The following is a 15,301-nucleotide window of genomic DNA, read 5'->3' on the forward strand; positions in this document are numbered from 1 at the left end:
TAATTCTATACATAAGCCTAATTAATATTTATTATATAAATTATATTATAGTAAACACTTCAAAAAATTCTATACTACTGATATTTGGTGAATAAAATATTATATTTTGTTTAGAAAAAATATTCAATAGAAACTTACACTACGGTATTTGCTGCAGAAAATTTTGTTTTATTATTAAAATAACCTTCATACATCCGAAATGTATTATTTTAATTTTTTTATAAAACCGTTATCTAAACTGAAGTGAAAAATTTTGTTATTTGCCGTATATTCTAAATAGAACATTTTATAGTACATATATATGGGGGCCATCCATTACGTCATACGATTTCTTTGTTACTTTGCTTAGTTGTCTCTGTTGACACCTCCATGAAATGTGACGTCATAAATTTCGCAATATTACACCTAGAATTAACAAAGTTAAATCCGTTCCGTAACTATGTTTGCATATTATATTTTGAAATATGATGCCACAAAATTTAAGAGGGTATCACTCCAAGGGTCACACAATGTCACACTTCGTCATCCCACTACATACTCCACAACTTGTGACGTCATTTATGAATGGCCTCTAACTATTTAAATGTTGTATAATCTTTTAAGTATTCAATTGTTTTTGTGTTTTCTCACAACACGTTAAAATATAAATAAGTCATTATAGAACTAATACACGTTAATTATTGTAATATTGTATAGTAAGTTTATAGAGTAAAGGTATAATTATAATTTTTCATATTGTGTATTGAATAATATTCGAAGTCATCGTAGCTCAGCGGCATAGCGTATCACTGAAAGCGCGACGGTTGTAGGTTCGATTCCCACTCAGAGGAATGAAAATGTTTACATTTCTTCGCTCTGGTAAGAAGCGCGTTGTTAAGTTACATTCTTCATCATGCAATGTCTGTAAAATTAGGCGGAAAGTGGGAAACGGAGTGTCCTAATAACAGGTTCTCTGTGTCTACCCTGTTATATACGGCATATAGCGTAAAGAAAAAAAATGCATATGCTTACCAATTAAGTACAGAATATAAACTTAAAGTAATTTCTTTTATTACTTAAAAGCAGCAGATTTTTAAGTTAAGTACATATTTAAGTGACAATTTTCCATCTACACAATGTAATAAATTTAAAAAATGAGCAAAATGACAAAAAAACCTTTACACTTTAAGCTGACTGCTTAATTTGATAATTAGTACAATGACACTACTGTCACAAAACTTGCTATTGAAGAAACACAATCTACTGTTATCATATAAGAACAGTGTAAACTCCATATAACAAAAGTTTACAACATTATAGAGATTGCATAGAGATGAATAAAATATACATATCTATTATAAATCGGGTATAAATTTTACAAATACGGCAACATTATTAAAGTCAAATAAATTAATGTTTATACATATAGTACATATATACAGTATTTTGAAGTTTTTTATCATTCCATTTCTTAGTATTTTCGGTTTTTGTTATAGTTGACATTAGTCAGTCAGTTTATAATATTATATTAATGTACCTTACACCAAGCAAAGTAGTAGGATGTCGACGTTTTAGGGAGTCTTAATTGGACTGATGTTATACGGAGTTTACACTATATTATTGTTATATACATGTTTTTCCGTCAGCATGGTATGGATTGAGCGTTAAAGTTGGTCGGCCACAATGGACTTCCTGCTTCTCCCGCTTCCTCCTCCTTATCTGAACATCTCCGTCTAAGGAAACTATATAAAACGGTAAAACGCTCCGGATCTGATAATGTTGCCTGTGAATGCAATATTCATATTTATAAAATTTTCGCTATTTTTATGTTTTAAATGAAACTGTTTAACCGGATTAATATATTAAGTATACGCGATTTCTTTAAAATAGTTTAATTAAATATTAATATTTATTTATTTTGTTATTTTTATCGCCTCACGCTTTATAATGGATAGAATGAGCTTAATATGAGCAAAAAAACTCAACGCCGCATTTATTATTTTATTTTTTTTATTTTATATTTTATTTTACCAGAACGGCGCAATGAAAATAATTAATTCCTACAACGATAAAATAAATAATAATACATTCATATCTACTAGAAATAAACAAAGATATACGCACCTCAATAGCAATAGCCAGTAAAAGGTGAAGCACTGGAATAAGCAATAAGTAGATTCTAAATTTAAATTCCTCCGGTTGTGCTAGATCCATAACTTTGACCTCCATGAAATCAGCGAGCCACGGCCACGGGCAAAGCAGTAGAACCGTCACGAATATAGCTTGCGTCACTAATGTTGCTACTAAATAATCTGGAATTATGTATGGTAACAGTAAATAAATATTTTTATAGTTAGTTTTTTTTTAGTTATTTATTTTGCAATCATTTGTTATTTGAGGTCGTCGTGACGCAGGCGCACAAGCGTGCGACTGTAAACGCTTTTGTGGCTACCTAGTTGCTACCAGAGCGAGAAAATACAAATATCTAAATATCCATTCTCCCGAGTAGGGATCGAAGCCATAGCAACTGCGCCACGACCACCTGAAGAAGTAGAATCAATAATTATTGTTCAACAACTTACAGTTTGAACAAAACGGTTGACGGAAGGGCCAGCCCTTAGCATAGACACAAGCCATTATTAAATACTGGAATGCTGAAATAATAAATATCACGGTGTTCTCCCAACATAGCACTTGCTCCACTTCCGCACCTCCTTCTACTTGTATATACCTTGAAAGAAAAAAAAATCGAATTAGGAATTATTTAATTGAATTTATTTTATAGATTTCATATAAATTTATGCAATACATACTAATATAAAGTACTGCAAGATCACCATAGCAAATACCAACCTAACTTAATTTGATATTTTTTTCTAAAAAGTACTAAAAAATATTAAGATAACCTTTCATATACATATTAAGAAATTTCCATTCTCATTAATATCAAATATTAATAAATTTATATATTCATAACTTTTTAAAATTTTTGCTTTACTCTGTATCCCGCGTATAGCATAGTAGGCTGAGGGAAGTTAGTGTAGATAGTGCTTTCTCTAGTTGTCTTCAAATATTTAGGCATATTGCATGTGGAGTCACAATCGTCACGTTTACAGTAAAATTCAAATACAAACCACTCTTGACTCTGCAACATATACACAGCGAGCATCTGCATCACCAACACCAGCAGCACCTGCAGCGTCAGCGGCAGTATACTGGACACGGCGACCAGCGACACCGGCGGCGACTGCTTGGTGAGGGCGGGGCCGGGGGAGGCTCGTCCAAGGGAGAGCGCCAGCAGCGTGGTGAGGACCAGGTCGATGTAGAGGAACTGGTTGTTGCCGAGGATCGAGTAGAACTGAAAATGTCAATGGTTTGAATAATTTGTTTTCATTTTTTTACGTACATTACGGGTTTAATTTGGTGCCTACAAATCAAAAAAACTCTACTGAACCTTTGGGGTCTAATTCATTTCTCCAAGTGCGAATCGAAATCCACAACCATTGCGTTTACGGTTACCATAATTTCGGTACAAAAACGTAATACTCACATTATAAAGAATAAGTATTGAGAAGAACTGTATAAGTGAATAGAGAGCCATATATTTGAAGATTGCGAATGATGTGCTGAGCGCACATCTACCTTCAAGAGCCAGCAGTGTCACGCAGCGAATATTTTGCTCTTGCGATGTAAACGGTGCGGCAACTAAAAATAAAATAAATATTGTTTGTTTTTTTTCCTGTTCCTGTTTTATGGTATTAGCTTTATACGGTATTCCTACCCGTGACCACGGACCAACTGTAAGTGTTCTAAGCGTCGGGTATCCAAAAATGTGCGATTAAATACGTTATTAAATACGTTAAATAGTTTCATTTAAAGTGTGTTATAATCGCAAGTCAAAGATCTTATTAGCCTATAAGGGATTGGAAAGTGAATTGTAAAAGAATTAGAATTGCATCTGTGCAATATTAAAGTTAGTTACTTATTGTCTAATCACTTATTTAAAAGAAACAGTTGTATGTTAACAATGTTACTTACATTCACATAACATCGTCATCTCAGAGATCAAACCTACTACACCAAAAGTAATAAAAAAAGTGGTCGTCTGTAAAGTGAGTTTACGGACGATAATTTTATGTAAAAACGTCATAAGAAAACATAGATGAAAAATTGCATATTGTTATGAATTGAATTATTATCACTGAATTATCATTATTTGAATAATACAAAAGAAGCAGTTAATTACAATTTTTTTCCGATAAACATTTTATTTGCACTCAACAGAGACAAAAAACCAAATAATAAAAACAATTGGCTCTTCTTTTCTTTGTTTTTTTAGAAGCTAAAAAGGAAACCTAATATACGCTAGTCGCATCAGAAATACGAAATCCTTAGACCAATACACACCAGAAGCATCAGCCTCGGACAGCGAAATGCCAACGTGTGCGGCCTTCAGCGCGCCGCAGTCGTTGGCGCCGTCGCCGCACATGCCCACTATGAAGCCGGCGTCTTGTATGGCGCAGATGAGCTGAGTTTTCTGATCTGGACCGAAACGCCCGAAGATCATACCTGCATAAAAAAATATGGCATGAGTTGTGGCAAGTTTATATATTTTTATTTTTTTATTTTCTCGCTCGCTCTGGTGTCTGTCTCGCATGTCCAAACGCGGCGTTAACTTCCACCAAACAACACGCAAAGTGTTTGTTTGGTGGAAGTTAAGGCCATGAACGCCACGCACGTCACAGTTGTGGGTTTGATCCACATTCCAGAGAAAGAATTATTTTCATTTCCCGGCTCTGGCAAGACAAAGCACGGCATTGAACTCCACCAATCAACACGTCATCAAGGCCCTTCGTCCTGTCAATTCTGTCTGAATTCAATATCTTGAATTTATGCGCTGAGGAGAGTGCAGTGCCTTGATACTAGGTTCTCTCAGCCTACTCTATATGCGGGATAAAGCGTGAAGTTGTAAATAATAATAGTAAATATACCTCTTTCCACAACAGTGGGGATGAGGTCAGGATAATGTGTGCGCATGACGGCCCAAGTTTTACCATCCATTGCTAAAACGTATGCGTCTAAAGATAAATTCGGTGGACTACCCTCGCCTATTACCTAAAAAAGGGTTGTAAAATATTTTAGAAAACGTACAAAAATTGTAACGCAGTGGGACTTGAACTAGTGCCTCTTGTAAACCATCCAAGCACTCTTTACACTACAAAAATGTGTAAAGTTTTAGATGAAACTTTACAGTAATAACTTATACATTAGAATAACTCAAGCTACAATTGTCTAAGTATACTTGTATAAGTTTAAAATACAACAATAAGCTTACTTCCATATGCAATGTAGGCCTTTCGTTTCCTACAGAAGGATTGGCAGTAATAAGAACTACTTTCTGATGAGGCTGGACCATAGAACAGCCCCGCGCTACCGACATGGCTGTCATTATGTTATCACCTACGAATAATAAATAGATTAGGTTTGACATTAAAAAAACTACAGTACAGCGTGGATCAGCTAGTATCTTAACACTAGGTTCCCACTGCCCTATCTTGCTATAAGAATGACTACAAACAGTGTGAAGCACAAAAAAAATACATGCAATAAATAAAAATATTTACCTGTAACCATAATCTGTTTCATATTGGCCGCATGTAACTCTTTAATAACAGGAGCAGTTTCAGCTTTTAGGCTATTTTGCATGACTAGAAAGCCTAAAAATATCATGTCACATTCAATCGTCTCCCTTTTAAGCCTTTGAGCATCGACCCATTTCATTTTCCTATCTAATTTCTTGTACGCTATGCCAATGACTCGAAAGCCATTTGAAGTATAGTCATTTAGTACTGCGCTAAAGTTCTCTGGTAGTGATTCTTGATCGCACATTCCTGCAACCTGAATTTATATTTGTACTTTTTAAGTGATTTTTTGCTTCCTGCTATACTGTTTAGATGGCAGGATAGGCAGAGAACTTACACTGTATTTACTTGTTGAGTGGCGAAACTCAACCTCGCGATTTATATTAACAGATATTAACAGAGCGAGTAAATGAAAATAACCCATTCTTGCAACTGGAAATCGAACCCATAACCGTCGTGTCTTGTGAGACGCTTTGCAGTTGCATTAGTTGTTTGATATGTAATTTGTTAAAAGGTATGAAAAGAAACTGAATGAATGAAAAAAATTGTTGATAAAAAAATTTAAAAAAATATTTAAAAAGACAACATTATTTTCAAAATGTGCTTCTAATTATTATAAAAGCTAATGTTTTGGTGAAAAGCTTGTATCCAAACACTGGGTCTCTTCTGTCTACTCTGCTACACGGAAAAAGGCGTGAAGCTGCTTATATTTTATTAGTGCAGGAATACATAATTAAATAGTCGAGGGTGCTTAAAGAAAAATAAAACAATATTTCACCTTCTCTGGCGCCCCTTTCACATAATACACCATCTGCGGTTGTCCCAGAATCCGAGCAATGACTCCCATAGATTGTTGAGACGAAGAGAAATGGAATCGACGTAGTAAACCAATCTGAAATGATTAAGTACTAAATATTTCTCCCTCTCTGCCTATCAAACTACAAGTTAAAAGTACAGCATACAAGTCAACGCCGCGCTTTGTCTTCTTACCAGAGAGAGAAAATGGAAATATTTCATTCCCCAAGTAGGAATCGAACTCATAAATGTCGTGTATATAATCAACACTGCGGCTGCGCTACGACGGCCTTAATATATATTACACCCAAAATTATTAATTAAAAATATTTATAAAGGACGGCGTTGAGTTCCGCCACTCAGCATCTGTCGAATTCGGCGGAAAGTGCAAAATAGAGTAAAGTTACTAAAGTTCCCTCTGCCTACCCTGCTGAATGCGGGGTACAGCGAGAAGCTGAAAAAAAAAATTACCTCATAAGGCATTTCCATAGTTAGAGGGTCATAATTATCCAGGTCAGGTAAAGGTTCATTGTAGGCAGAGTTCGGTTTTACAATAGCCGGCGTTAAATTGTCATATCTTGTGTTCTCTGGTCCAGGTTCATCTAAAATCTGTACAAAAAAAATATTAAAAAATGATTATAGCATCGATTACAGGTATAGGAAATTAAGTACCTGGTGTAAGCTTCTACCAGAATAGAAAGTCCTTTATGGTAACATAATTAAGTAATACAATTAATGCCAATTATAGTCAATAATGACGACATAACATTGTCCAATACGACTATATTGACACTATTTGTGTTTTGTAAATTGAACTAAATGAATTGTAATCTCCATGGTTGAAAAAAAAAGAATAGAAGAAAAAACATACCCAATTTGTGAATTCAAACATTTTCAAGTCCAACGGATCGCCTTTCAGTTGTCCCTGGATGCTAGTAAGGGAATGGCAGGAAGCGAGGGCTTGTACCAACGGACTTTTCGATGATAGGGAACTGATAGTATTGACACAACGGCCAAATCTCTCACCAACTTCATGAGGTACAACAGTATATAAATCCAGTCCATCTTCAGTTAATGTTCCAGTCTGGAAATTAGAAAGATATAATGGATTTTTTTCTTCTTTAAATGGTAACATGTTTTTTTTTGTTTTTATTTCTCGGGGGCGTTGTGACCTGACGGATTGTATATTCAATCCCCACATGTGGTAATGAAAAAAATTTGGTTTAAAAAATAGAGTCTTTTTCGTTTATTTCTTATAGTCATCAAATATCGCCCATACAATTAAACACTGTTCCACGGCACCACGAAGAATAATTTGATTGTTTTAATAATAATTTTAAAAAGGTTTATGTACTATGGATAGTTGTTATTAATAAACGTAATAATTTATATACAAACAATTAATAAGAAAACCTAATAAATTGTGGACAATATAATAAATATTTTATAGGTTATTTATAGCTAAGTTATAAAATAAATGTTTAGAAAATTAGCTAGTTTAGAAAATATGGTGTAAGAATATTGTACCATCATGATTTTTTAAATCAATCAATCAATGAAGAAGAAGAAGAAGGTTATTTCAGATTTTCAGCCACTGATTAATATCAATTGCAAATACTTAAGCCAATTTCAGTTTGCGCCTTTATATTTCTAGTTATGAAAACTGCCAAGTTCACTTTTTAGCTTCACACTGTTAAAAATTGTCACACAAAAATTGCCCAAATTACATTTTAGTACTTAATTTTCATTGTATAAACATGAAAAAGTACCACATATAATTCACATAATTAAGCAAATTAGTGAGGATTTTACTTTCAAATCCCAAAAAAAGCATTATTTTGGCTCACCTTATCAAAGCACATAACTTGTAATTTCCCACAAATAACAATCCTAGGTGGGGACACACAAAATATCCTGTTCCGCCTTAGTCTCTGCTGGCTGTAGACGATGCCGGCCGTCATGGCAGCGGGCAGCGCGGGTGGCACCACTATGGTTATTATGTCGAGCGTGCGCAGGATAATAGTGCCCGTTGGACTCTGGAAACATTGTTTAAATGTATTCGATATAATTTGTACTTAATGTTTATTTTGTTACAGAGAAGTTTTCTGATTGATTTTTGCTATTTCAAACGACGACTTTGATTTAGATATAGTGTGATATGTCACACATCCCAAAAAGATAATAATAAAAAGCTCTGCTTAATAAAAAGTTTTGTCTAAAAATCATCTCTTTGAGTGACCTGGCCTGTCAGTTCATGCAATCGTGACATTTTTTGTAGGGATTCGTGTAATGAAGAATCGTTCCATTCGTCCCATAAAATGTTTTTAAATGCCATATAATGCAATAACGTCACCAAGCGTTTATTAATGGCAGCCTATATTTTTTTTTATAATAACTACAGGCATAAGTGTGCTATATATTAACTAGAACGTAAAACTATTACAGTTATAATAAATAATGCTAACTTACGCCTCGGACAACATAAAGCCAAATCGAATACGCCATACCGATCGCAGCAATACAAAACATGAATATAACAAATTTTACAGCATCCTTATAGAATTGAAAATTAAATTCTTTTGGGTACAAAATACTTTTAATCAACTCCCCTTTAGTTGTGTAGAAACCAGTACGAACAACTTTAGCCAAAACCTAAAAGAAACATACAAATGCATTACATTAATTTTGTTTGTGAATGTTGTGTCTTAATAAAAATAACTTATTAACATTTAATAGTATGTAATATTGTTTGGTTTTGTAGATTCATCCTCTTTCTCGTGTAACTGGATAGGCAAAAGGAACTTAGCGTTAAGACACTCCAATCCTGCACCTTTCGCTGAATTTTCGAGACATTGTACATTGGGTGGTGGAACTTAACGCCGCGCTTTATCTTGTTACCAGAGCGAGGAAATAGTAAAATAAAATAATTCACTTAAGTCCCACTAATGAACTGTGTAATGAATTGAACCCACAAAACCCACCTCCTGATACAAAATCACATTCTAGGCTTAATGCTTATATCATACAGAAACGGAAGTTTAAATATGACTAACTCATTTTATAGGCAAATAAAAAATGTAAATAGAAGTAAAGAAAGAATGACGTAACATGACCGCAAAAAATTATGTGCTTTACAACCATATCTAATAAGATAAAGATAAGGTCATGCTTTACCCATGTCTGATAAGTTTTTGTTAACTTGTGTTTCATTTTTTTAACTTCACGCTGTATCCGGACATAGCAAAGCAGTTAGAAGGAAATTGGGAACCTAGCGGTAAGACACTACGTTTCCCACGTTATGCTGAATTCTGCAGGCAAGTAGTGTGGAGCCTCATCTTCTAATTCTCGCTTATTATTTTACAAAGGAAAAAGCCTTATATATGTATATATACTTTATTGCACTTTAAAAATAACATATAAGTAAAACAAAATGTATGTATGATTCTAGGCCTAATGGTTACAATTTATAAAACTATCACTAGTATTGTTGTGTTATTCATATTTTTTCAATGCAATGTCTACATTTACGTTACAACACTTTATTTAAAAGTTATCGATTGTTATGTTGAGTATTTATTTACCTGGTTGTTTCCATAGAATCTTGTTTGAATGATATGCGTGCCAGCAAAGAGGGTATGTCTTTTATGATTCTCTGTCGAATATACCTCTGAAGACAAGCTGGGTGGATTTTTCATAACAGGTACACTTTCACCTATGACACATTTTAATATCATTAGTTTTTAGTTTCATGCTGTATATAGCAGAGAGGGAGCCTAGTGTAAAGAGAGTTAAATGACGTTACTCAATCTTGTTTTTTTACCGGAGCGAGGAAAATGAAAATAATTAATTCGCTAAAATGGGAATCGAACCCACAACTGTCGCGCTTAAAGTTAGACACTGTGTCACAGCCTCTGTTATCCATATGTTATTGCTAAAAGTTGTAAATCCACTTTATATTTTACATAAAAAAAATATTTTTATTTTTATTTTGTGAGTTTTTAAAGCTTGTACAAAATGCAATCCAGTTACGGTCTGGTCATATTAATATACATAGGTAATGGCAGTCTATCATAAAGATATGTTGTATTGCTAATAAGTGTGACTGTAAGCGCAACAGGTTGTGGGTTCAATTCCCGACTCACTCGAGGAAATAAAATATTTATTATTTTCATTTCTTTCCATTGGTGCAGAGGTTTATCTCGAGGTAAACCTCTACACCAATGATAGCAATGATGATGACGATGATAGCATCGTCACACACTTTAGTGTGTCATCAGAGATTAGTTTCTTTTCTTTTAGCGTCACGTTTCAACAATTTTTAAATGTTTTTCCACACTAAGGAAAGATAAATATTTTTGAAAACATTAAAAAAATCTCTCAACTCAAACTTGCGTCCTTTGGACAATAAAAAATCTTAATACGTGTCCTACAATATTATTGCTACATAATAACTTCAAATCGTCAATGAGTTAACACCTAGTATTCGAAGGTGACAAGTTCAGTGTAATCTTAGCTAAGAACATAAGGTTTACATTGCCAGGTTACAAATGTATGTCATTTGTTACGGTTTGGTAATCTTTTTGTTGAATATATATTTTTACACATACAATATTTTTTTTGTGTATTAACTTATTAATTTTAATCACGTTTACATGAATTATCTAGTTAAAATGATATAGATATACAAAAGGGTTCTGTATTTCATTTTTAAAAGCTTAATTAATAAGGAATCATAAAAATGTAACTTTTAAATTATAAAACAATAAATTCATATCAACGACTTCAAATTTTTTATCTGTTTGTTTAAATATCCAAACAGTACCGCCATTATATGACGTCATTAAACCCATTGATTAACGGAGTTGTTATTTGCAATAAAAAATGCATTTCTTTACACGACCAAGTGACGTCCTAGCAGAACAACATCGCACCCAGATATCACATCCTATTTCATTACGTAATATTTCAATGGTGCTATATAAATGTACCGTGATTACCATTAAACCGACTATCACTCACCAGTAAGCATGGACTCGTTGACCAGACATGAGCCGGTCAGCAGTAGGGCGTCGCAAGGCATCACGCAGCCATCGGGCGGCAGCACAATGACATCACCGGGCACCAGCTTCTCGGCGTTAACCACGCACTCCTCGCGGTTGTGGGACGACGGCCTCAGTACTGTCACCGTTAATAGACTGTTCGAACCCGCCATTTTGTGGAGGTTTATGCTCATCTGCGTATATATTTATGATATTAAAGATTAAATCAATTAATTTAATTTATGATAGTTATTACATTACATACATTCTTGAGGCCAGTCGAGGCGCAGGGCGCAGACTGTAAATGCGACTGGTTGTGGGTTCGATCTTCGCTCGAGGAAATAAAGTATTTATTTAAATTTATATTTCCATTCCTTCAATGGCTCCAAAATTCGCTTCAATGGCTTCAATTACAATGGCTCCAAAATTCGACGGAAAAGTGGGGAATGGAGTGTCATAACACTAGGTTAAGCTACTGCAGCACTGCAACCCGCTATGTGCGGGATACAGCGTGAAGCTGGTTTATTATTTTTTTTAACATAGATTCTTTTTAAATTGTTGTATTGGAACTGCAAATTCTTATGTCGCACACATTACATTGTATTTGTAGTACCGAAATATTATACTTATAACAGCGTCTAGCTGTAAACGCGATGTTATTTATTTAAATTATGATTATTTCCATGCTCTGTTTAGCAAAGCAGGGCGTTGAGTTTCATGATTCACCACATGTCTCAAAAATTTGGGGATGAGGTGTCTTAACTAAATCAGCTCTGTCTGATTGTACTGTTATGTGAGGAGAAAAAAGTATGAGCAGCAAAAGAAAACATTAACAAAAGTAATAAATATTTACAAGTATTATGTAAATAAGATTAAGGAAAATGCACAAAGAATGAATTTGAAGTGTGACAATAACTTAATCTAATACAATCTATAAGGAAATTTATGTTAATATTTTTTTTCCTCTGTAGAATGGTAAACCCGCCTTAAAGGTAATTTACCTGTTTAGTCTGGTACAGCGCCATCATGCATGAGCCTATAGACAGTAGTAGAACGCAAGATGCATATTGATAGTATTCGTCCAATGACCATAGGACTATAGAAAATATTTGAAACAAGTAGAATGGGTTGAAAACTTCATTAACAAATAGTGTCCAGTAGCTCTTCACTTCAACTTCCACTGAATTGTTTCCATATAATTTTGTCCTTAAAGAAAATAAATAAGGATTTTAAGATATATTTACTTAAAGTCAAAATTTTCATAAATATCGAAGTCTTACAGTTCAGTTTGTTGACTTTTATTAATGCCTGAAATGCTTTCATATAACAAGCTAATAGTAATTTTCTCATTCAACGTCAATACATTCATGAAAGACGCGTAATCGCTAAGCCAGATGTACCGGGTGTGTTCATAACAGAAGTAACGTAGTTTACTGTGCCGACCAGGCGAAAGGTTTAGCTCCACTTCCTTAACAGGTTCAACGAAGAAACCATTGCCATCCAATACTAAAAAAAACAAATTAGTAACAATATTTATGAATCTTAATATACAGACAATTATGTGAGGTCAAAAATTTATGAAACTCACCGCAAACCTGGTCCGCCATTTTCAAACTGCATTTTGTGAATCTGAATCGTTTCAATTTTGGATAGTATCCTAAAATAAAATATGGTATACACAAAAAAGATGTGCAAATGGTGTAGAAGATGATGGAACGGATTTTTGAATATCTGTAGCCGTAAATCTTAATGACTTTATCATCGGCTTTAGTTTCCAGGAGCTGCCAATTGTATTCGCCAATGACTTCATATTCACCTGAAAAATAAAAAAGGGCAATCTGCATATGTCCAGTATTTGCATTACAACATTTAATTCAACTTGCTTGTGCTAACTGAATAAAGTTAAGCAAACTTAAAACTGTCCGAATCAACACAATAAATGAATCAAAACAAATTTGTATATGCAAGTAAATACTAAGTAATATTTATACTTGAGTAAAAAAATTTTGTGTAATAAAAAATACAAAAAGGTAAATTTCATTGAATATTTATATTGAATGTAGAATTTTTAGAAGCCCTTTTCCACAGAATTTTTGAGACATTGCATGTTGAGTGGAGGAGCTCAATGCAGCCTTTTGTCAGTGGGAAGAAATGAAAATATTGAATAATTCATTGCCCCAAGCATAAATCAAACCCACAACCATCCCCTTTAGTCACATGCTGTGCCACTGCGACATTACAATTTCCAGATTATTTCATATCAAATATTTATAGGAAAAAAAAATTAATAGACACACAGAATAAACATTGATAATATTGAAACAAATATTAGGCCTGTGTAAAATTGAACTGACACTTTCCAGTTTATAAATTAGAATCAGTAAGCAGGTAATCAAGTCATCTGTTCAATCAAAAAGTTGAATGTAATGCTGATATTCAAGTAATGCTATTTGATATGTTATCATTGATTGTTTATCTATTTCCGGATTCTTAGATGTTAAAATAAGATGTTTTTTAATGTTATCTTTTTAACTTTCTATTGTACTGCATATATAGTAAGTATTCTTATAATTTGGTGCACAATAAAATCACACAATAAAGCACAATCTTAACCATCAATTGAATTCTAGTCTCTCTTAATAGAATTGACCTAAATAATTTTATGAATTATGATTACCAATTATAACAATTGTCATTAATATAACAAGTAAACTAAATATAAATAAATATAATATACTAGTGTATTGCTTGTGGCTTTACCTGCTTAAATTGTATTATGTAATTTTATACAAATAAGCAATCCTCTAGAATTACTCAGCCAATTAGTGAGCTGCACAATTTTTTTTGCATAGTTTGAATATTCTAACCATACATTTGTGAGTTGCAATTTGGTTTTATACTAAGTAAAAATAAACACTGTTAATAAATTAATTAATTTTAAAAATAATGTAATTCAATATTCTATAGCAACATTAATAAAATAATAAAAAATATGTTTTAATAAAATATTAAGACATAATTATATTAGACTTTATTAAACCTTAGTGTTTTAATAGTAATGTTTGTAATGCAAATTATTAAAATATACAAAAACACACACTGCAAAAAAAATGATCTGTATAAATTTATTTTCATGTTAATGTAATATTACCTATCTTAACTTACAATCCTAAGATTTAAGACAGAATAAATTATAAGGAATAAGAAGAAAATCTAAAAAACTATTAATAAATTCATATTTATATAGGTCCTAAAAGTCGTTTTTAAACGTGTAATTTAAAACTAATACAAATAAGATATTTAGATACTTCTTTAATTATAAACACTAAATTGAGACATAATTTTTCGATTAAATTTTTAAAAATTATAATGACAATGTTGACCATTCATTAGATTATAATTTGAAAAATAATGTACTGAATTATATTACGTTACTATTAATAATAACATTTACTTTGAAAATAATGACTCACAAGAATAAATTGTAATTTAAAAGATTCTGAATGATACTCACCATTTGCCACCGCATTATTCATGTTAAGCATTGCTGTAATTTTTACTGTAACGTTAAGAATCAAGGCATAATAATTAGATGTTATTTATATTACACTTTAACGATGCTACCTCATTTCAATGAATAATTAGATCTTAGGAAATAAGATCGCGCTCACTGCACACATCAAACTTTTCAAGAGACGTGAGAATTGAGACATGACATGAGTGAAGGATTTATAGTTGCCATGTCAAAATTAAAAGAATAGACTAAAAAAGATTGATTTATTCATTGACAAATAGATGAACTAGTCCAATAGGTCCAATATATAATATTACAGTGCATTTAAGAAA

The 15,301-nt window shown here is 32.8% G+C and overlaps 1 protein-coding gene across 1 annotated transcript; it reads right to left on the reverse strand.

The window, feature by feature from the left end:
* Positions 1 to 1,028: 1,028 nt before the first annotated feature.
* LOC146532704 (polyamine-transporting ATPase 13A3-like) lies at positions 1,029 to 15,227 on the reverse strand. The gene is made up of 20 exons (XM_085196746.1): positions 14,970 to 15,227; positions 13,044 to 13,271; positions 12,736 to 12,961; positions 12,457 to 12,661; positions 11,436 to 11,649; positions 9,998 to 10,128; positions 8,886 to 9,068; positions 8,264 to 8,452; positions 7,288 to 7,500; positions 6,888 to 7,025; positions 6,400 to 6,513; positions 5,604 to 5,877; positions 5,315 to 5,439; positions 4,971 to 5,094; positions 4,387 to 4,548; positions 3,530 to 3,684; positions 3,114 to 3,337; positions 2,562 to 2,710; positions 2,104 to 2,291; positions 1,029 to 1,762 (listed from the first exon to the last, which is right to left on the reverse strand). The coding sequence occupies exons 1-20, from the start codon at positions 14,998 to 15,000 to the stop codon at positions 1,622 to 1,624; spliced, it is 3,414 nt and encodes a 1,137-aa protein (XP_085052872.1). The 5' UTR covers positions 15,001 to 15,227; the 3' UTR covers positions 1,029 to 1,621.
* Positions 15,228 to 15,301: the final 74 nt, after the last annotated feature.

The sequence above is a fragment of the Heliconius melpomene genome, chromosome 13, assembly GCF_056956725.1.
Source record: "Heliconius melpomene rosina isolate 202511_hmr_F chromosome 13, ASM5695672v1, whole genome shotgun sequence".
In the NCBI taxonomy this organism is placed as follows: domain Eukaryota; kingdom Metazoa; phylum Arthropoda; class Insecta; order Lepidoptera; family Nymphalidae; genus Heliconius; species Heliconius melpomene.

What these genes read in the sequence shown, in the direction of transcription:
- LOC146532704 (XM_085196746.1), bottom strand. Translation starts at nt 15,000, where the DNA reads ATGCTTAACATGAATAATGCGGTGGCAAATG. An exon ending in GAATAATGCGGTGGCAAATG is followed by an intron (nt 13,272 to 14,969) that starts GTGAGTATCATT and finishes TTTATTTTTCAG; the next exon opens with GTGAATATGAAGTCATTGGC. An exon ending in CAATACTTATTCTTTATAAT is followed by an intron (nt 3,338 to 3,529) that starts GTGAGTATTACG and finishes TGACATTTTCAG; the next exon opens with TTCTACTCGATCCTCGGCAA.